This window comes from Podarcis liolepis (genome assembly GCF_965112155.1).
Source record: "Podarcis liolepis genome assembly, chromosome: 17".
Classification (NCBI taxonomy): domain Eukaryota; kingdom Metazoa; phylum Chordata; class Lepidosauria; order Squamata; family Lacertidae; genus Podarcis; species Podarcis liolepis.
Window position 1 is genome coordinate 28327264 of NC_139571.1, and position 21349 is coordinate 28348612.

Genomic DNA, 21349 nt, shown 5'->3' on the forward strand with positions numbered 1-21349 from the left:
GGAACGCGGGTTGGGTTTTCAAGGGCAGCCCTCTCAATCTTCAACCTGCTTTCCATGTGCAATTTAGACTCGTGCCCTGGCAGGTCTGTAAGTCGGGTCAATTCTTTGTCCAGGGCAGCTGTTTATCAGCTCCATCTGGTACACAGGCTGAGACCCTACCTGTCCGCGGACTGTCTCACCAGAGTGGTGCATGTTATGGTTATCTCTCGCTTGGACTACTGCAATGCACTCTATGTGGTGCTACTTTTGAAGGTGACCCGGAAACTACAATTAATCCAGAATGCGGCAGCTAGACTGGTGACTGGGAGCAGCCGCCGAGACCATATAACACCGGTCTTGAAAGACCTACTTTGGCTCCCAGTACGTTTCCGAGCACAATTCAAAGTGTTGGTGCTGACCTTTAAAGCCCTAAACAGCCTCGGTCCAGTATACCTGAAGGAGCATCTCCACCCCCATCGTTCAGCCCGAACACTGAGATCCAGCGCCGAGGGCCTTCTGGCGGTTCCCTCCCTGTGAGAAGCCAAGTTACAGGGAACCAGGCAGAGGGCCTTCTCGGTAGTAGCGCCAGCCCTGTGGAACGCCCTCCCATCAGATGTCAAAGAGACAAATAACTACCAAACTTTTAGAAGACATCTAAAGGCAGCCCAGATTAGGGAAACTTTTAATGTTTAATAGGTTATTGTATAACCTATTATATAAATAAATAAAAATAAATAAAAATTTATTATTAAATAATAATAAATTAGTAGTAGTAGTAGTAGTAGTACGCTATACGCTAGCGGATCCCCAGGCGTTCCTCTCCAAGAGCCAAGCGGCTGCGCTCGCCTTCCATCCGGGCGCGGGAGGCGCAACCCCGGGTGGGGGGAGCCTGCCTGGGCGCTGCCTCCTCCCCCTCGGCGCTCGGTTGGTGCGTCGGGAGCGCAGCTTCGGCCGGCGCTGGCACTGCAAGGGAAGTCGGGCGCCGCGCGCCAGAGAGACCCCGAGCGCTCGCGTCTTCCTCGCCGCTGCCGCCGCCGCCAGCATGTCTTCCAACTCCAGCCTCAGCACCATGCAGCGCCTGGTGGAGCAGCTGAAACTGGAGGCCGGCGTGGAGAGGATCCGGGTGAGCAGAGCAGAGCTGCTTAGCTGGCGTCCTGAGAGCCGGACGCGCGGCGGCTCCATTTGCTCTCCAGACCCCGAGGCGTCCTTTGTCCTCGGTATAGTGGAGGGAGGAGACATCGCTCTCCCATCGCCGCTCCTTCTATCTAGAGGGGCTGAATCGCAAGTCAGGCCGTCGGGGAATCGGGAAGCTTTGTGTCCTTTTCCGATTGCACAGAGGGGCAGGGGCATCTTCCTCGGCCTGCAACAAAACGCGCACTTTCGCAGCTGGCTTTTGCAGCGCTGGGCGAGAGGCCGTTCGCTGGCTCGTTCAGAGCCAGACCGGGGGGGGGGTGTCTCATCTGACAAAAATGGGGCTTTATTTGGCGTCCTTAACTGATAAGAGTTAGGCCTCCCTCGGCTTGCTTCCAAGGGTTTTTGTTTTCGTAGCGTTTTTTATTTTCCTCTCTTGCTGCTAGTTTAAAAATAAATAAATGGGCGAGGTATCTTGGTTAGTTTTCCTACTATGAATTGCCAGATTGCTAAACGTGGATCTAACGCTGGCGTTTATTTGTACTGGGTATTGCTAATTAACTTGCTGGTATGCGTTGGGCACATGGAAACTTTTGATGTCTTTTTAGCGCACTGTTAATTATCTGACTGTTTATCAGTGCTTTATTGCTTTGAACGAACAGCTGTCAGTGTTCTACTGTAGTTTTGTACTGAACTATTTAATTGGTTGTGGCCATTGCATTTAAATCTTATATTTTGTGAAATCCTTGGGGCACAGAATATTTGTGGGAAATGCTGAAAATTGACAGATAAAAATGGTTTAATCTTCGGCAACCCTTGCGATCATATGTTTGAGAGAATGTGCGACTGAAGCCCATTCTAGACCATCTCATAAATTCTGTAGCGTTTAAGGAGGTTTAGAGTTATACTTTTCATTTCTGGCAGCAGCTGAGCTTAAGGCTTTTGCCTGGTTGCTAATTCTTTTGGCTGCCACTCTGGCTCCGCTATTTGAAATACGCCTTTGTTCCCCAAGAGGCGCACTGTGGATAGTAGGAATGAGATGTGGCGCCCCCTAATTTGCGATCACAGAAGAGGCTCACAGTGTTTTGTCAACAGGAATGGCCTTTGTGTAAATGCCCTCTTGAGTGGATACTTTCACAGGCTCAGAGAGCTTTTATTAGACCAGTTCTCCCATGGAATTACAAGAACAAAAACCAGAAAGCAAACTTTTCAAAACTGATGATAAAACAGGACAAAGGAATAGACTGTGTCAAGTTGGATGGGAGCACATCAAAATTGATTCAAAGAGAGGATACAGTAATGACAGCTAGGAGCAAAATCCTAGCCTTGCAGTTTGCTTGGCAATATTAATCAATTTCTGTAAATCTAATTGAACTCTGAAAAGCACTCTCTCTTTCTCAGCAGCATCTAAAAAGAGAAGACTTCAGCCTTCCCAGTGTGGTGCCTTTCAGATATTTTGGACTCCAGTTCCCATCATGCCTGGCCTTTGGATATGCTAGTTGGAACTGATGGGAATTGTAATCAAAAATATCTGAAAGGTACCAGATCCTGAAAGGCTTGTTTAGGCTGCGTATATGTTTACTAAATTCAGCAGGGTTCTCCAACACATAGCTGATAGGTTTTCAGTCCTGTTCAGAGTTGTACCCTTACTTAGTTTTTAGTCCTGTCGAACATGGTTGATACTACTGGGTCACACAAACATTAGCCCCAATGTTTCCTGCTGTTAGTTTGCAACAGCTCTTCGGGGTCTCAGAGAGAGGTGAGTTCTTTTGCTATACAAAGGGACATTGGCCCCTCAGGGAGGTTTACTTCCAAGTAGACATGCCTAAGTTTTCAAACACATTATTTATTTGAATAAAACAGGAGGTAGAGAGTCAGTTCCGAGTTATGTATCAGGGTGAGACAGAGTAGTGGACTTTGTGGGAATGATCCTCCATTTGATTAGGAATTTGATGGCATTCTGGTGCTTTATTTACTTCTGCCTTCTGCAAAGTTTACTTTTTAGCAGCAGATCCCAGAAATCTCGAAAGCAGCTGTATGTTTGTTAAGTTTTGCCTACAGTGCTGAACCTTACACATCAGCCTCTGCATACAATGGGACTTACTCCTAGGTAAATCAGCACAGCAGTTTTTGCCCTCTGGGTGTTTCGGGAGTAAGTCCCATTGAATTCATAGAATTGTACTACATGGCGTTCAGTCACACGGTACTTCAAAAGAGGGTACTCTGCTCCAGATAGTTTCAAAAATCCATACTTTTTTCAGAGAAATGGATAAAATGGGGATACGAACAGTAGCACATTTGGGTTTTGAAGCTTTAAAAGAGACAATCCAAATGGAGTTGATGCATGACACTTATTTTGTACTGCTTATACCTCCATTTTGAATTCTGATTTTAATTTCTCTTGGCGTGAGGAAAACAGGAAGGCAAAACTACTTTTAAATGCTCTGTTAACACATAAACAAGCTCTAAAGAGATTCTGAGGAAGTGCTAAGAATGCCCCTTGTCTGAAACCCTGGAGAGCCACTGGCCAGTCAACCTTGGGTCCCCCAAGTGTTTTTGGACTACACATCCCATCATCCCTGACCATTGGCTAGGCTAGCAGGGGATGATGGAAGTTGTGGTCCAACAATTCTGGAGACCCAAGGTTGAAGGACACTGACAATAGTGAGCTAGAAAAACCAATGGTCTAACTTCGTACAGGCATCCCCCCCACACATACACACTTGTGCACAATCAACGGAAAAGAGACTGGAGGCGCAGCAGGGCTTTGTTTAGGCTGCTCAGCCTCCCCGCCAAACAGCTGATGTGTGTGGTAGCACAGCAGCTGCTGCCTTCCTGCTCTTCCTCCAGCCTCCTGCCAGTCCCAGAGCTTCAATTCCAGTTGTAGGTATTTTTGGTACAGCATTTTTGATTTTTGGAGAGTAGCATTTTGGAGAAAGAGCAGCAGAGAGGTTCTCTCCACTTACGCGATTTTCATTTATGCACATGGGGTGCCGGAATGTAACTCCCGCATGAGTGAGGAGTCGCTTGCATAAGGCAGCTTCCTATGTTTAGCTTGAACTGTTGTCAGTGGTATATTCAGCTGCTCACCCATGCTATTCATGGCGCACAATGAATGCTGGGCCCAGCCTCTTATTTCTGCAGGCACAAGTTGGCATGGAAGTGCTGCTGTAATCTGTGTGTTTTGCAGACTTATTAATAAATGCACCTTCCACTCAGAGGTTTTTGTGCCCCGGGGATGCTGAGATGTCACAAACTCAGCTTTGATTTGGCCTGGCAGGATGATGTAGAATAAGGCGGTCATTTGCTTTTGAATAGGCCGCTGGGAAAGTGGAACTGCCTTTATCTGCACAACTAGGTTGTAGTAGTCAGGAGGAGGATGTAGTTGTCTTTTATTATTATTAATCATTTATATATAGTTCATCAACATGAAATATTCATTGGTTGACTCACAAGCACAATCCCATCTCCCCTCTGCCATCCGTCCCCTTGTTTCTGTTTCTCCTTCCCAACTGTCAAACTTCAGATGGCGAGCTCCGTGGGGCAGAGACCTCCCTGTGCTCATGATCCCTGTAGGAATCCCAAGTACACCAGGGCTGCTGTGTAGATAACGATGAAATAAGAAATACAGTGGTACCTCAGTTTACGAACTTAATCTGTTCCTCAAGTCCATTCTTAAACCGAAACTGTTCTTAAACTGAGGCACGCTTTCCCTAATGAGGCCTCCCGCCGCTGGTGCCCTTCCACCGTTCGGATTCCGTTCTTAGACCGAGGTAAAGTTCGCAAACCGGAACACTACTTATGCTTTTGCGGAGTTCGTAAACCGAATAGTTCGTAAACAGGGCTGTTCTTAAACCAAAGTACCACTGCAATTTAATGAACAGTGTACTTCTTGCTGTTCTGTGGAATGAGATTTTATTACAGGTTAACTCTCACTTTGGGCGATGGAGGGTATGCGCCATGTCACTGTAGCTCACGAGGAAACAGAACGACATAGATTGCGATGTAAATAACACAGAAGATCTCCATGAATTCTGATGTGAGTCCACACAGGCATTTGACTATAAAAGCAAGCTCTCCCTGCAGAAAAGCTGGATGCAATGAGACATGCTCATTTCTTGTGCTATTGGTTTATTTTTATTTTTGGAAAAACGCCTATTCAACTATTTTCATATAAAACGAATTCAAGGTGTTGGAATAGAAGGGAGGGGAGGATTTTTCCCTACCACAAATTTCCAAAGCTTTACATTTGCCTTGTATTAAAATTTAATTTCCTCCAATACCTGCGCAAAGTTCAGCCAGGTACAAAGCAGTAAAATAATTTGCTAATCAGTGGAGCACACCGCACACTCTCCTTCTGCTAACCTTTTTGCAGCTAAAATGCAGCCATCTGCTAAGAGATTCAGACAGAGCTTGAGGGTTATTAATTTATTTTCAGCATGCTCCAGGGACTTTGCCACCTGCTCCCAAGCTAACACAGTTAAGGCTTGTCTTTTGTCCTCGTAAAAAGCTACAGCTCCTACTCTTAATGGGGCAATGTTCTGGAAACTACAGCACTAAGGTAGGATTTAGTGGTGTTCCTTATCTCGCTTGGTGCTCCTCCGATGAGGACCAGAATATGTGTGAAAAAGAAAATGCTATTTCATTTATTATGGTAGTCGCTTTTTTCAAAAGCTGAACTCAACGCAGCTTTTAAAAATAATGATTAAAGCAGAAATAAAACAAGAATAAAACCAACCTAAAATACAATATGCATAAAAATAAGCAAAGACTATAAATTTGCAATGCCTTTTTATACCACGGGCATTGGAAGCATCCCAAATCCAATATGAACAGGCTTTGTATGTCCCAAACAGAATTCCCAGAGTTCCCCTTTAGCTTTTATAGCCAATGACATTGTTAGACCAATTCTGGTTGGGTATTTTTGTCATTCTTTCCATTCCCAGCACTCAGGCTGCAGGTGCCGTTGCTTATTGTAGCCAAAAGAAGCACCCCTGGTGCAAAAGAGGGGAGGTATCAGCAGGCTTGGGTAAACCCTGACGTTTGCAGAAGGTTGGGGGCGGGGCATGTAAGAGAAACCCGTGAAGACTGAGCATGCTCAGTGGCCGCGGAATGTTGACTGGCTGTTTGGCAGGGGAGATGAAAAACACGGAGGCGGAATAAAATGGAGTGGTTACATTTTTTATTGCAAACCTCAACTCTTGTCAGAGGCTATTAGGCACAAAAGCTAAATTCAATATCTCTGTATACCTCTGACTGTTAGGTCCTGGGGAGAACAGGGAGGGCTATTGCCTTCATACCCTCTTTCTGTACTTCGTGGAGCCATCTGGCTGACCTCTGTTGGAAACAGGGTGCTAAACTATATGAATGGCAGGTCTCCACATGCATTTGATGGTCTCGCAGCTGTTCAAGCTGCAGGAGCCCTGCCAGGAATAAACAGACAAACTTACTTAGCCTTCATTTTTTAACTAGTCCTAAGCATCTATCTAAATAACTGTCATTATGTTCTGCAGCAATAAAATCCACAGGTAATTATTACACGGTGTACAAGGAAATAACGCCTCAAACCTATTGCCTTTCAGTTTCCGCGAATGACATTCAGGTTTTGCATCTTCCATTTGCAGTGAAACAATGTCACGGCGACTTCTAAAAAAGAACCCTCTGTTACGTTCTCCTGTGTTTTTCTCTCTTCCAGGTCTCTCAGGCAGCTGCAGAGCTTCAGCAGTACTGTATGCAGAATGCTTGCAAAGATGCCTTGCTTGTGGGCGTTCCTGCGGGAAGCAACCCATTTCGAGAGCCCAGGTCTTGTGCGTTGCTCTGAAGACAGGTATGGGGATCCTTGCAGAAGCTTGCATCTCTCTTAAGAGCACAGGGCAGGATCTAATGAACTCTAGAGGACATGAAACTAAATAGACAAGTTTGGGGGCTTCTGTTTCCCAAAATAGCAGGCACACCCAAATTGCTGCACTGCAAAACATGGGTGTAGCCAGGATTTTTGTGGGGGAGCGGGGCAGAACTGATGTGATTGGTCAGTTAGTTAAATATTTCTATTGTTTTACTTGATCTGGGAGGGGCAGCTGCGCCCCCTCCCCCCGGCCATGCCCATGCTGCAAAATACCTTTAAAGTTACAGAAACCATTGCAAAATACTTTTTGAGTTACATAAACCATTTGGCACAAGCAGTTGCTGATCAAAGAAGAAAAATTAAAATCTCAGGAGCCACACACCCCTTTGGCATAAACCATATCATTAGAATCTACGTTAGGGTACAGTGTTTTATTCCCGAGTTGTGCAACCAAGTGTGCCGTTCTCGGATGAGGAAGAAAACCTGTTTTTCAAAAGGTACCATTTCAGAGAGCAGGTGGAAGCTCATAAAATGACTTGCTCCTCCATACAAAACAATTCCCCCATAACGTGGTAGTTTGGGTTTTTTAAAAAATATGCATTGAATAGTGTCATTGTAGAGGAGCTCTCCTCTGCAGTCCAAAGCAGTACAGTCTGGAAATGAGTTTATCATCTTACCTTTTCCTTGAGAGTGTGTAGGGCTTGATGTATGTAACTCTTGCCAAGTAAAATTGTAGAGAATAAAAATGGCATCTACCGGTAGGGGACACTGGATTCAATTTGAGACGAACAATTTACTTCCAGCTTGGTTCAGAATCTTAGACTTCAGCAAGTTTTAAGAACCCTTGGGCGCTGCCAGGTGGCCACTTTTTTCAGGTTGGTTTCAGTCACATAGCAGCAAATTCACGTTGCACAATTAAAGCTGGTTTGGAGCTGCTGTGCAACAAACCTACCTCCACAAAAGACTGGACTTCAATGCTCATTAAGTAGCCAACATCATATAATCTCCTTGCAAATAAATAGGGGAGAATATGCAATAAGCAGATCGCAAGGAAGCATCCTTGGACTTCAATCCAAGATGGGGTGATGCAGGCAGGACTCAGCTTGATCTTCAGAGGCTTGTAAGTAGGGGAAGGCAACAGGTTTTAGAGTCTTCCCACTGACATCCCTGAGTGCGTGAGTGCACTATTAATTTCTCCCAACTTTGGCCGATTCCCTTTTGCTCATATAACAGGGGCAGGATGCAGGGAGAGTAAACCACTGCAGTTGGGGATCCTGTCTTATGGAGAGCAAAGTATATTCTCCATCCCTGACACTGAGCAGCCCAGCCCCACTCAGTCACTTAGAAACCCTTCAGTGTGGCAGCCCCTGAATTCTCTGCCCATTTATAATAGGCAGGCACCTTTGCTGTGGTTTTTGGCACCTGCCAAAAATATTTTATGCATCTAATTTTAGAATGCGATTTTACTATGTATAACAGCTTTAACGTTGCTGATTTTATCTGTTTTGAAATGTCATGTTAGCTTGTTTTTAATGCTTGTTTTTAATACGTGATTGTCCTTGTTTACCACTTAAGAGGGTTTTTTTAAAAATTAAATGGCATACAAATTATGTTTAAATAAAATGATCAGGGATATCATGGGTGGAGCAGTGTGAGTCTCTGTGGGCAGACAGATGCTTTGCATGCTGTTTCATGGGCACAAACTTTTGTCTGTTGTAGTGATAGGATTCTTACTTCTATGATTAACTTGTGAAGAGCAAGACAACCCTTTGATAAAGCTTTTCCCCCTCCTATATTGCAGGGAAGGTTATTGAAAAGTTCTCTTCAGACGTGAGAGGAAATCCTGGCAGCCTTCTTTTCAACAAACATGTCTATGCCCTTACTTCTGTGTGGCCAAAACAGTATCTTTAGATATTTATTAGTCTGCTTGACTATCTTTGTAACTGACTAGATCTTTTACTAATACTTGTGTAAAGCATTTTTTTAAGGAAGAGGCTTTCCTTTTGTAATTGAATCAGCTTCTTTTCTACACTTACTCCCCTGAGATGTTTACATTCTGGAAAAGAAAATTACCAAATGACTTCTTGCTCTGTTGTTGTGCCTGAATGAGACACTCACTAGGTACCTCCTTAGTAGCCGCTTTGCGTTTTCTGATAAAAATGTTCACTAGGCATGACCCAGCCAAAGGTAAATCCTTTTAACGCAGCAATGCTGTGCATATTCACCTCATTTGGACTTCCTGTTGGGTAAATATGCATAGGATCAGGCTCCATTTCCCATTAATTTCAACGGGACATGTTCAATAACATTCTTAACTTCCTTTTGGAAATTGGAGACTTGAAAGTTCTAAATTTTGGCAGGAGTCATAGAATCATAGAGTTGGAAGAGACCACAAGGGCCATCGTGTCCAACCCCCTGCCATTTTAGTGAGAGTGCCCATCTATCCAGTATGGAAAGAAATATTATTTATAAAACATTGCTCTTTTGCTATTCCTGAAAGCATTGAGAATACAGAAATAGCTGGTTCCATCTGCCACATAGATAAAATTCCCAAAATCCCCCATACTAGGTTTAGTGTGTCTTTAGTTTTTATTGTGCTTCTACAGAAAACTTGTTTCTTTGAAATGTCTAAACTGTAACTCGGCAGGTAATTACAGACAAGACGACTACACTACACTACATAAACACTTCTATAGGTCACTTTTTCAAGGCTTGCAACATTATTGGGACCTGTACAAATGTGTTTTTGGGGTGGGGTGCCTTTGATTTTTGTTTATCGAGCACTTTTACACACACACAGACTGTTTACTTTTTTAAAAAAGAATATTCTGTTTACACACCCTTGTTTGTATTAATATATTAGAAGCTTAAATAAAAATTTCTTTCCCTAACTATTTGGGACACTCTGTTGTATGGAAAGAGGAAGCATTTTGGGTAACAAACAGAAATATTTTTGATGGGGGAGTTTTCAGTGTAAAATAAATCTGATATCCACTGAAGGAATTCGGAAAGTGCGCATAAGATTGCTTATTTCTCAACTATAGCCCAGGCAGGGTGTCCTTGCATAAGATTTACCCTCCAAACGTCAGAGAAACAGCTCTGACATTGGAGAGGGCGATCCTTTGCTGGCGTCTCCCTCTTCCAACACCATCAAAAAGGGGATGGGTGGAAGTGTCCCAGGAAATGGTTTGAATCCAAAGCTGGTCCCCTGGATGCCCCTAAACCCAGGAGAAATTTAGTCATACTCCTGAGTGTGTATGTTAAAATCTCTCCTGTTAAAAGATTATTCAGCTTCAAAGTGGAACAAATCATAAAATCCAATTCTTTCTTATCCTAATGGTGTCAGCAAATGACTATTTGCAAATGGCCTGCTTCATCCTATTCATGGTAATTAATGCAGTAATAATTCCTAATATGCATGCAGAAGAGAAAGAAAACGAGGCCCTTCCGAAGGTGATATTCCTTTTGATTTCCAGTATCGGTCAATCATCCGAAAGCATTACATGCCAACAACCGAGTTTGGATTTTTGTACCATGTGCATCACCACACAACAATATTTCAGTGAGACCTGTACAAGTGAATTTCCCAGTAGTTGTTCCTGGTCCGACCTGTTTCTGCAACCCTTCAAGTCATCCAAAACTGGTCACCCGAGATAGCTGCCTTACATTGCTTTGACCTGCAAGGCTGCTTTTCTCAAACCACACCTACCTGGCCTGCATCTGATGTGATGTCAGGTGGAAGGCAAGTAAAGGTGTGGTCAGATGATTGGGGCTAAGAGACAGCACTTTTGAAATGTGTTTCCACTTGGAAACTTCAAAAGGCACTGTTGCCAACCTGCTACACTTGGCCCACAGGGCTGGTGGAGATAAGGATTTGGTCCACCAGGCTGAAAAATAATTCCTACCTATGATTTACGGGGATGAAAAAAGTGGAAGGCAGTTCCACTGGGTGAGGAAAGGAAGACAACCTCAGCAAATACCAGGAAACAGTTTGAGTCACAGCATTCCTTCATAATATGTTTAAGATAAAAAACCCTTATGGGCATCTAAAATCTCTCAAAAAACTATTTTTGCGCTCTCCTCACACATGACATTCTCTTTTTCCCTGTATTTCAAATAAAGAAGTACTAATTATGCGGTTTTAAAAACATTGCTGAATTATATAACATTGTTGCAATTCAAACAGGAGAGAAAGCCAGTTTTTGTTTTGTGGTTCCTTTTTGAAAGTTGCAGGATCTGTTTAGAGGATGAGTCAAAATGAGAAACTTAAAAAAATCTCTAAAAATGCTTGTCATTTTTTAAAAATGTACCAACCCCTAAGCTGTTTTTTATATCAATATTTTAAACCTTTCCCCCCTTCATGTACTTTTTATAGGTTTGGACTACAATTCTGATATGTGCATAATAAGGGTGAACTCAAGGAAAAGGAGCAGGAATGTTTCTTAAACTGTGAAAGAAAGAAAGCTGAAACATTCCCGCCCTGTGGCTGGTTATGATTATATTTGGTATCTCTTAACTCTGAAATAGCAAATTCCTCAGATCAGCAAAAGAACCCTGCCAAATCTGTGGGAATGGAAAATTGGCTGTTCAGAGACCACAAAAATGGACCCAAAATAGTGACGCCTCCAGGCTTGTAAATATAAGTTACTATGATTATTTATTACTACAGGGGAACCTCGGGTTGCAGACGTAATCCGTGATGGAGGCGCGCCCACAACCCGCAGCGTTCGCATCCTGAAGCACCGCATCTGCGCAGGTGTGATTTGGTGCTTTTGTGTATGCGCGAAGCACGATTTAGCACCTCTGCGCATGCACGAGCAGCAAAACCCAGAAGTAACCCATTCCGGTACTTCTGGGTTTCCCATGGTCCACAACCTGAAAACACGTAACCTGAAGCGGCCATAACATGAGATATGACTGTACTTCAATGGCCTTTAAAAGCAATGATCCCTATACTGTAGATCTATAGGAATATTTTTCAGAGGCTGGATTCAATTACAGTGGTACCTCTGGTTACAAACTTAATTCGTTCTGGAGGTCTGTTCTTAACCCAAAACCGCTCTTTAACCTGAGGTGCGCTTTCGCTAATGGGGCCTCCCGCTGCTGCCGCGTCACTGGCGCATGATTTCTGTTCTCATCCTGGGGCAAAGTTCTCAACCCGAGGCACTACTTCCGGGTTAGTGGAGTTTGTAACCCGAAGTGTTTGTAACCTGAGGCACCACTGTAACTAGTGCTGCTAGCGGAAGCAATGGGACTTCCCCCCCTCCCTCCCACCCTGAAATTGGCTCAGGTTTGGGGGGGGCATGAGGGCATGAGGAGAAGTACCAGATCATGTAGAAGAGGGAGGATCATTCCATCTGGCAAGCTGAAAAGCCTGTACTGTCAGAACAATTGGCAACGTGCCACACTGAATTTCCCCCGAGATATTTGACATATTCTAAGACCATTTATTTATGGCCCAATAAAGAGACTGCCCTGGGCAGGAGTGACAAGCTGGTTTCTCATGACAACCACCACTTTACATCTCCCCTTCAGCCTCAAATAAAGGGAGGAGGTCTACATCAACTGGGAGCTTCCCCTCTCCTCTAGTTCTTCCTGGATACCTAGAAAGTGCCCCTTTCCTGTCCAGCCTTGAAATATGGACTTAGCCGCAATCCACTGGTAGCTACGGGTGACAACTTGGTCTGTTGGCCTCAAATCAGGACAACTGCCATTTGTCCCTGACAGATGTTCCAAATTCTGCAGGCAGAGTTGAAAATATACCCCCCCCCCCTTTCTAGAGATGCTCTGAATGAGTTATAAAGATGTATAATTTAAGTATGCAGTGCTTTATTTTAATCGTCATACCACATCTTTGTGTAATAATTTTCCAGGCTTATCTAACCTATTTTCTACAATCTCCAAAAAAACCCCACCCTCGAACAAGCACTACAAGAAAATATTAAAAACTGTTTAAAAGTAAGTATACAATAAATTATAACATTGTTTTAAAACTGCTTAAAGTATATCACATATAAACAGAAGTGTGAAAGGTGAGATTGCATTTCCTTTAAAGGAATTTGAGACGTGTTTGACCATCGCTTCTCCCAGGGTCTTTTTCATAGGTTAGACGTCTTTTTTTCAGCTGTGGTAACTGGGTGCATTTTAAACCTGCTGTAGGGAAAAAAAATGTGTAGAAGTGAGCAATTACCTAGTACGCATTATGCAGATCTAACTCATTAATCCCATCCAGCAGTAAGAAAAAGTCTACATGCTTAGGCATTTAAAGGAGTGATCTAGCCAAAATGGAGCACTTTAAGTTCCATTTATTTCAGTTTGAGAGGGTTTAGCTTCTATTTAACTCCCATTGGATTAATTAAAGTGCTTACTGTTGGCTACATGGTGCCCCGAATTTCTGTCTTAAACAGGAATTAATTGCTTGCTAAAGCAATGGTGTGTAAGAGCTTAAAATGGAGACAAGGTTACAACATTGAAATGGCATCTTGGATTGTGTAATTATGGGCTTTAACACCATACTATTTATTTCTTTAAGTTATTTCTCTTCCTTTACAAAGCTCAGAGCTGCTTACATGGACTCCCACATCTGCTAATTTTCAACGGTGGTGCAGCATTTGAGTGTTTCTAAGGCATTAACTGATATATTCCTTTGTAAATAAAAGGTTTTAAACCAGATTTATTAACGTGTTCAGCTGCACAAATTCAACATTATTAAGGGGGAAATGTTTAAAATGAAGCTTACAGCTTCACATGTTAAGATTAATATGCCCAGAGAAGCAAGGAAATAGTGAAGCACAGTAAGAATGTCAGACTGGCTGAATCCTTAAAGGCTTTGTCATAAGAGGCTATTTTCCATGGTTAAACACCTAATTAATGCCTGGTCATTCCACAGATCTCAATTTTTAAAAAAGAAATGTGTATTATGATTGAGCATTTCAATGCTCAACAAAGCAGTAGATTTAGGTAGAAAATAAGTATAAGAAGAGAGTACAGTGGTACCTTGGGTTAAGTACTTAATTCGTTCCGGAGGTCCGTTCTTAACCTGAAACTGTTCTTAACCTGAAGTACCATTTTAGCTAATGGGGCCTCCCACTGCCGCCGCACTGCCGGAGCATGATTTCTGTTCTCATCCTGAAGCAAAGTTCTTAACCCGAGGTACTATTTCTGGGTTAGCGGAGTCTGTAACCTGAAGCATATGTAACCTGAAGCGAATGTAACCCGAGGTACCACTGTACATAAAAGTATAGTTACTCAGATCTCAACTTTAATCCACGAGGGCCAGTTGAAAGCATTGTTTACAACTCTCTCATAATCACCCTAATTTCCCTAAGGTTCAACAATATGAGCAACACCACAGCTTTCAATTAACTTTTCCTCTGTTCAGAGGAAGCTTCCTTTAATGCAAGCCTGAAGCAGTAAACTGAGAGCTGGCCCTAAACCATCAACGCAACAGAATCAAACACATTCAAATATTTAGGGTTAAGACTAGGCCCAGCATTTTATTCTGTAGGAATGGCAAAATACCCCATAAAACAAAAGGACTGCTCATTGTTCTGAGAATATTTCCGTAATTTTGAGCAATAGCAGGTGAAAGGGCATGGAGCTGTAAGAAAAAATATATGGAAAAGCTATTTTTCACTTAATCAGAAAAGAGTGGCAGCAAAGAGTGCTTTATGGTTTTACTCTACCTGCTGAAACGCATTCTCTTGGATTAGTTGATAACACATTGGGATTTTTCTTTCTTGTGTACTCTCCTGTTATTGGAAAGTCCAAATTAAAGAATCTATCTGGGCTAGATAATTCTTTGCTGAAACTTGAATCCTGGGGAGATGAATCCATTGCTAGCACGGATGACTGGGTACCCCAAAACATCTCCTCAAACTGAAATTTTGGACCACTATATCCTGTCGCACCAAGTTCTCCTAGAAAACTCTGAGAGTTCTGCTGGATTGGACAATCTTCTCTGCTAGAGACAAGATGCCAAGAAGATTTGGAATCCTTGGTAGATTCACATTCCCTTACAAGTGGCTGCTTTTTCACCTCCAGTACATTTTCAATATCTTGATGAGCAAGCATTTGGCCTGCAGCTTTTGAACGGTACATTCTGTTTTGTGCGCTATTTTCAAGATACATATTTGTTCCACCCAGGTTGTACACTAAATATGGCACTGTAGCTTCAAAGTTAATATGGGGACGTCCTTTCAGATCATCTGGTGGTAGCAGTGATGAAGTTGTTCTTTTTTCCACTTCCATTTTTTTCGCAAATGGGAAGTACTGTTGCCGCTCTATGCCTGTATTATCCTGAAAGAAACAAACTTTTTCCTGGTATGGTACTGAAGGTGCTATTAAGCTGCTGTGCTTGCCACCTGATTTCAGAGGAGTATAGGACTCATTTTGGTAGTAAAGTGGGAAACAATTTTTGCTGTTCTGTACTTCACCATAGTTTCCAAAATATTCAGTAAAGGGACTGTGTCCTTGAAAGCCAGATAACACCGCCTTGGAAAAGGGAATTTCAGAGCAAGACCTGATAGAGCCCTTTATGTTTTTTTGAAGTGACACAGTTTCTTCTGGAAGTTTTGGCTGTGCTGGAGGGTTCAAGATGTACAGTGATGTGATGTCACTAAAGTGCTGGAATGGAAGAAGCAAATTCTAGTCTACAGCACTAGAAAGACATGAAGCTTTTATTGCCACAGCATTTTCAACTATTAAGTGATAGGGAATACGCCAATCTGAATGTGCATAAAAATGACATCATCATCAAAACCTTAAAGGGGAAACTGAATTTATATGAAGATTTAATGCTTTAGTTCAAGTATAAAATTCTATTGGCTATCAAATCAAGACTTAGGATGGCATGCTGAACACAGTGCTGGTGTATTAGAACATCTTAAGGTGGTATAAGCAGGATTTCATCTTGAAATATCCAGTAACACTAGGGTGGCAGCTGCCTGGCAAATGCAACGCAGCATTATCGCATTAAACATTCACACATGAGAAAAAGAGCAAGACAATTGCAGGATTCCTAAAACCATGGCCTAAAATGGTATAGTTTTGGTATAGTTGCCACAGGATAAAACACTGGTTGCATCTGTAATGGCAGCATCTCTTTGTGGTATAGTTGCCACTGGAAAATCGCAGATGAAGACCCACATTGTAATGGCAACATCCGTAACCCAGTAAAAACAATGTAATAAACGAGGTACATCAGGGCTACCAATACAGGTGTCCTTGGGTGCTGCAACCCACGCTACGCCATTGATTGGACAAACCTAAAGTACTGGATTCTTGCATAAACACACATAAACACAGTCACACATGGTACACAGGAGATGCTGGGATTCTGAATATCTGACCTTCAGAACTTTCTCAGGCACTTCAGGCAGAAGCTCATGAAGCTGGTCAAAAGTTGCTGACAGAAGCCACTCCAGTGAAGAGCTTTTCTTTAACATGACTTGAGCCACTAGAGGATTCATGCATGGAAATGTAAACAAGGATTTCTCTTCCTGAGGGGAAAAACCAGAATTAACTTTGTTATATTTTCAAGGACAGTTGCAAGTGATGTTTACTTTGTTTTGAGTTCAAAGGTCATAGCTTATGCGTTCGCTAAATGATTGCTGCAAAGTAGGATAAAAGAGGTTTCCTGGGGCCAGAATGCCTACAAATGTACCTTAATGGTTAGCCAAGTTGGCAGGCACATCTGCTGTTACAGAGGCTACAAGTAAAAAGATAGCTGAAGACGCCTCTGGAAGGCAAGAGCCATTTTGGCAAAGGCAATCCCTTTTATTTTCCACTGCTCAAGCTGATGTTACCTACCTTTGTGAGTAGAAATAAGCAAAGACTGGGCTTTTTGAATGGAACAAAGAAAGAAGCAAAGGGCTAGTTTTTAGAAAGTGTCTCTTGAAAACTGCCTTTATGGGAATTTGATGTAGGGCAGCAGAGTTTACAATTTGTAGGCGTTAAACTGCACCTCTGCCTATGCCCAAAATAATATAAATTCAAATATTACAAAATATTTTAAGTCCCTCCACTTAGAAGGAAACCAAAATACAGATGTATGCTGAGCTCCTGGAACTTCTCACCACTCAGGAAACTGGGGCAAGCATAACAATATTATAATTAAGCCAGTTTCCAGGAAGCTGGCACTGCGAAAGAGACATTATAAATTACAATTTCAACAAGGCATTAAAAACAGCTTGTTCCCTTTCTGCCCTGCCTGCATCTGCCATGTTGAAAGCAACAGTAATGAAAGAGGATGAATCAGATTCATTTGCCGTGAGAAATCAGTGTGTGCCAGTGCCTCCAGCCATGTTTTCCTGGAGAATCAACTAAGATCAGGTAAGGCAGGCAACATCTCAGTCTGGTCACCTCTCTCATTTATGTGTGTTTTGCTTCAGGATTTTCCTTCCAGAAAGTAACTACATCATTATATAAAACATACATTTATTTACGAATAGGATGGCTTTTAGCCAGCCAGCAGCATACAGCGATTCATTCCTTTCTTTGATAAGAGATGGGCAGATTGCATTTTTCCATCTGGAAGACCCACTAGCAAGGAAGGACCGCAGCCTACCATGTAAAGTGGGTTGCAGTCCTTATCCTCTGGAGGATCCGTTCATGTGCAACAGCTGCATTTGAATAGTGTTTCCTGCTATTGTAGCCTACACACATTAAGAATAAAAGAAATGCAATTGAACAGGAACTGCTTGTCCCTTGTAAGGAGAGAAGAGAACCAGTGGCTTTCCACCTGCTGCTTCCATCAGCCCCAGCCAACATTGCCAATGGTCTGGGATGATGGGAGGGTGGGAGGTTGTACTTCAGCAACATTTGGGAGGGCCACAGGTTCCCTGTTTATTTAAGAGAAACACACCTCTGACGGCAAGACGGAAAGCCAAGATTTGTCTAGCCATTCCTGAGGATGTCTTTGAGAAGTCATCAGAATGTGGTCAGCGATCTGACGAACCAAAAGGGCTGTCTCTTCAACTCCTGGTGTAAGAACCACCTAAAATGTTGTTATACATTCAGAACAGAGATTACATAAAATGGAACAAAACAACAAGAATCCTTGGCAATTTAATGCCCAGGTTGTTGCTGCATGTTAACAATCTCAGCCTAGACACAACATTAAGATAAGGCCTCAGTTACCAATTTTCCAGTAAGCTCTATATGCGGTTAAAAAATTCTACCCCAGCTATATCAGGCAACAGCTTGAACTAAAAATTTACATTTGCTTTCATTTATTTTCCAAGCAGAACATCAGGAGCTTAATCAGGATTTAAAAAGTTGAAGAAAAACCTGGAGAATTTACATTAATAATGGATTGCTTAATTGTGATAACTGAGCTTGCTGACCTCTAGTGGTAACATGGCATTAGGTACTTCTGTTCAGACCACAGTGTTTTTTCCTACTGTCACATGCCAGAATTATTTGGAACTTATCATGTGCCAGCTACAATGGACAGAGCGTGGGCAGTGCAAACAAGCAATACTTGTGACAATAGATAGCAGAAGTTTGTGTGATATAAATTTGCCACAAGATTACTCAGTACAGTGATTTTAGAATATTGGCCGTGGCTGATGGTTGACAGGGCAATTCTTCTTCTTCTTCTTCTTCTTCTTCTTCTTCTTCTTCTCCTCCTCCTCCTCCTCCTCCTCCCCCCGCACTCAGGAAACGGGTGAGCTTTGGCTCCTGCCCCAATTCCAAAATGCCCTATTTGGGGACCTTACATAGGCTGCTACTGGTAGGAAAGCACAAACAGAAGTGTGCACATCACTGCCCTTTCATCAAGTACATCAGTGGAAGAACCCAGCAGACCAAGGCAGGAGGTCACCTCTGCTACATTCTAACTCCCACCAGCAGCATGGAGCAGGGCTTAGAATTGCCCTGTACCCAGTGGCGTAGCGTGGGGGGTGCAGGGGGGGCCCGGCCGCACCAGGCGCAACACCTGGGGGTTAGGGTTAGGGGGCGCAAATCCACGGGTTAGGGGGCGCAAATCCACGGGTTAGGGGGCGCAAATTACTTGCCTTGCCCCGGGTGCTGACAACCCACGCTACGCCACTGCCTGTACCTTAACCTATTGAGTGAGTATACCTTTGGATTGCATCTGCGCCTTCTTCCTGCACTTCTGCTTGTGTTTTGTAGCACACATTTGGGAATGTAGGGTATGTCACAAGACAATTCAATCTGCACTGGTGCCAACTGGCTATGTAAAAAAGTGAGCACTCCAGGAATCAGGTACTCTCATTCTAAGCCTTCAGCCCTCGCAAATGAGAACCCAATGATAGGGGTGGGGGAAGCCAAGTGATGACATAAGAAACACAGCTTTATACAGACTCCATTGAAAACTGTGGCCACTTTCACTTGTAACACAAAGCTATGGTTTGTCTTAACTATAGTTTGTTGAACAAAGCAGGGTCAATATTTGGAGTCTTGTTTCATCTAGTGTTGGTTTCTGTTTGCTAATCACTTCTGCCGCATTTCTCTCTAGACAGGTGAGCATCTTGAGGCGGGGCACCAACACTAACAGGGGTTATGCTTGCATAGTGGGGTTAGATGCAACAAGAAGCCATGGTTGACACAAGCTGCAATTCATAAGCCAACTTCAAACAGTGGTTTTATATTCCAATTTGTTGATCACTAACAAGTCATAGTTAATTGGTGAGGATAGGTTTGGGTGTGCAAACAGACCTTATCTTAGCATTTCATGCAAACCAAGTTACTGCCAGATCCCACACATCCTTTGAGATTCCTTTACAGCAAATATTAAAATCTAACCAATTTCCTATCTTTTGTCTGTGCATGAAGGACCAAATATTCTGCTAATGGAGTTTCATCAGCAACATTAAATAATATATTTTACAAAAACTACCTTTACGTCAAAGTCTTCCGACTTCTGTGCAAATGAAACCAAGGCTCCATAAATCAAGGTTAGGTGATGCAGAGTCTTTCCAGCTAGACTATACCTAAATAAAGTAGTATTTCATTACACTTAGTCAATATCTGTAGGGTATGTGTTCAAAATCTATGAAATATTGAACATTAAGTTACCTGAACATTTGCTGGGGAAACAGTGTGATAAAGTACATACAACATTAATATTCTTTAGATTTATCTCTTTTTATAAAATGTATATATTTGGCTTACACTGCATGCCAGAATTCTTTCCCTATGTATCCTTACTTTGCTCCAATATTTTTCCTTTCTGTGATATATGTATTTATTTTAAAACATTTACAGTATATACCACTTAATACCATTTAAATAAAATCTCTAAGTGGTGTACGGTCAAATATAGATTCACTGTTATTCTTCTTCTTAACCTATAGAAAGGATGCAATAAAAACTGAACAGGCTGAACTACATGATACAGTAAAAAATAACAAAGTTAAAAATGTAGGACACTTCAGTAACTGCAAAATTGACAAATATATCTAACTACGTCTTACTCAGAGCAGGCCGGCTGAAATTAGTTATGCCCACTGACTTCAATGGGTCAATTCCCAGTAAAACTTAGTTGGATTCCATCCACAAGAATCAAAGCAAGATATCTCAGAATGGGTAGTATTCATACAACCCAGACTTCTCTCCATAACCTCACAAGGAAAGAGCATTTAAGGTAGCTATTTCTGTCTGATCTGAAGAAAGTCAGACTGCACCAGGAAAGTGAATGTGGATGCAGAAATGACCCTGTTCTCCTGTAAATAATTAGTGAGGAATAACATCTTTATAGTTACTGGCTAGGCTGCAGCATTTTTAAGAGGCCTCCCGAACAGCAGCAGTCAAAACATTTTTGTTAAGGCATGTGCAGCAATCAGACCCATAATCAACAATTTTGTGGTGAGGGCAACTGAGGATACACAGAACTGGGATAAATAACTTAACCACAACATAGTTAAATATATTTAAGGTTATTCCATTGTATGAGATATTAATAAAATAAACATTTTAGAGTAAGTGTCTAGTGTTTGCTGTATCAAAGTGTTTGCAGTCATTTGCCAGAATGCTGGAAGGTAGGAACAGGTATGTTTTAAACAACAGGTAGACTATTGTTTCCATACTGAACATTCAGGGGAAAGGTCTAGAGCAGGGACGTCCAACTCCCAAGAAACTGTGATCTACTCATGGGGGGACGGGACTGGCAGTGATCTATCCCTTTTGGGGAGGGTTCAGGTCAAAGTTGTTGAGATTTTTATAGGGAGGACAATTCCATTTTGGAGGGGTTCAGCTCAAAGAGCTTTTTTTAAGGGAGGAAAGCCCCGTTATTAAGAGCAAAGTGTAAGACGAGTAAAAACTCCATCTTCCATTCCAGCAGTTATGCGAAAATGGAGGGAGGGGGGGAACCAGATGCTTTTAGGCCAACGCAAAGGAAAAGGAGCTGATTGACCTGTTGGACATCCCTGG

General features: G+C 42.5%; 2 protein-coding genes across 10 annotated transcripts in view; one reads left to right on the forward strand and one right to left on the reverse strand.

Moving 5' to 3' along the window:
* The first annotated feature begins 776 nt into the window (after positions 1–776).
* On the forward strand, positions 777–9846 carry GNG10 (G protein subunit gamma 10). The gene is made up of 3 exons (XM_083481601.1): positions 777–1102; positions 6806–6937; positions 8757–9846. Exons 1-2 carry the CDS (start codon positions 1022–1024, stop codon positions 6929–6931), a joined length of 207 nt encoding a protein of 68 aa, XP_083337727.1. The 5' UTR covers positions 777–1021; the 3' UTR covers positions 6932–6937; positions 8757–9846.
* Positions 9847–12762: 2916 nt separating this feature from the next.
* Positions 12763–21349, reverse strand: part of SHOC1 (shortage in chiasmata 1) — a 36027-nt gene continuing 27440 nt past the window's right edge. For 7 of the 9 annotated variants that reach the window (XM_083481357.1, XM_083481361.1, XM_083481358.1 and 4 more), the window contains 5 exons: positions 19818–19911; positions 17820–17951; positions 16306–16455; positions 14641–15580; positions 12763–13108 (listed from right to left, as the gene is read on the reverse strand). In XM_083481357.1, the coding sequence (XP_083337483.1) occupies positions 13005–13108; positions 14641–15580; positions 16306–16455; positions 17820–17951; positions 19818–19911 (1420 nt within the window). In that variant the 3' untranslated portion in view covers positions 12763–13004. The remainder of the gene's footprint in view (positions 13109–14640; positions 15581–16305; positions 16456–17819; positions 17952–19817; positions 19912–21349) is intronic. The other 2 variants (XM_083481359.1, XM_083481360.1) reach the window with 1 other exon arrangement.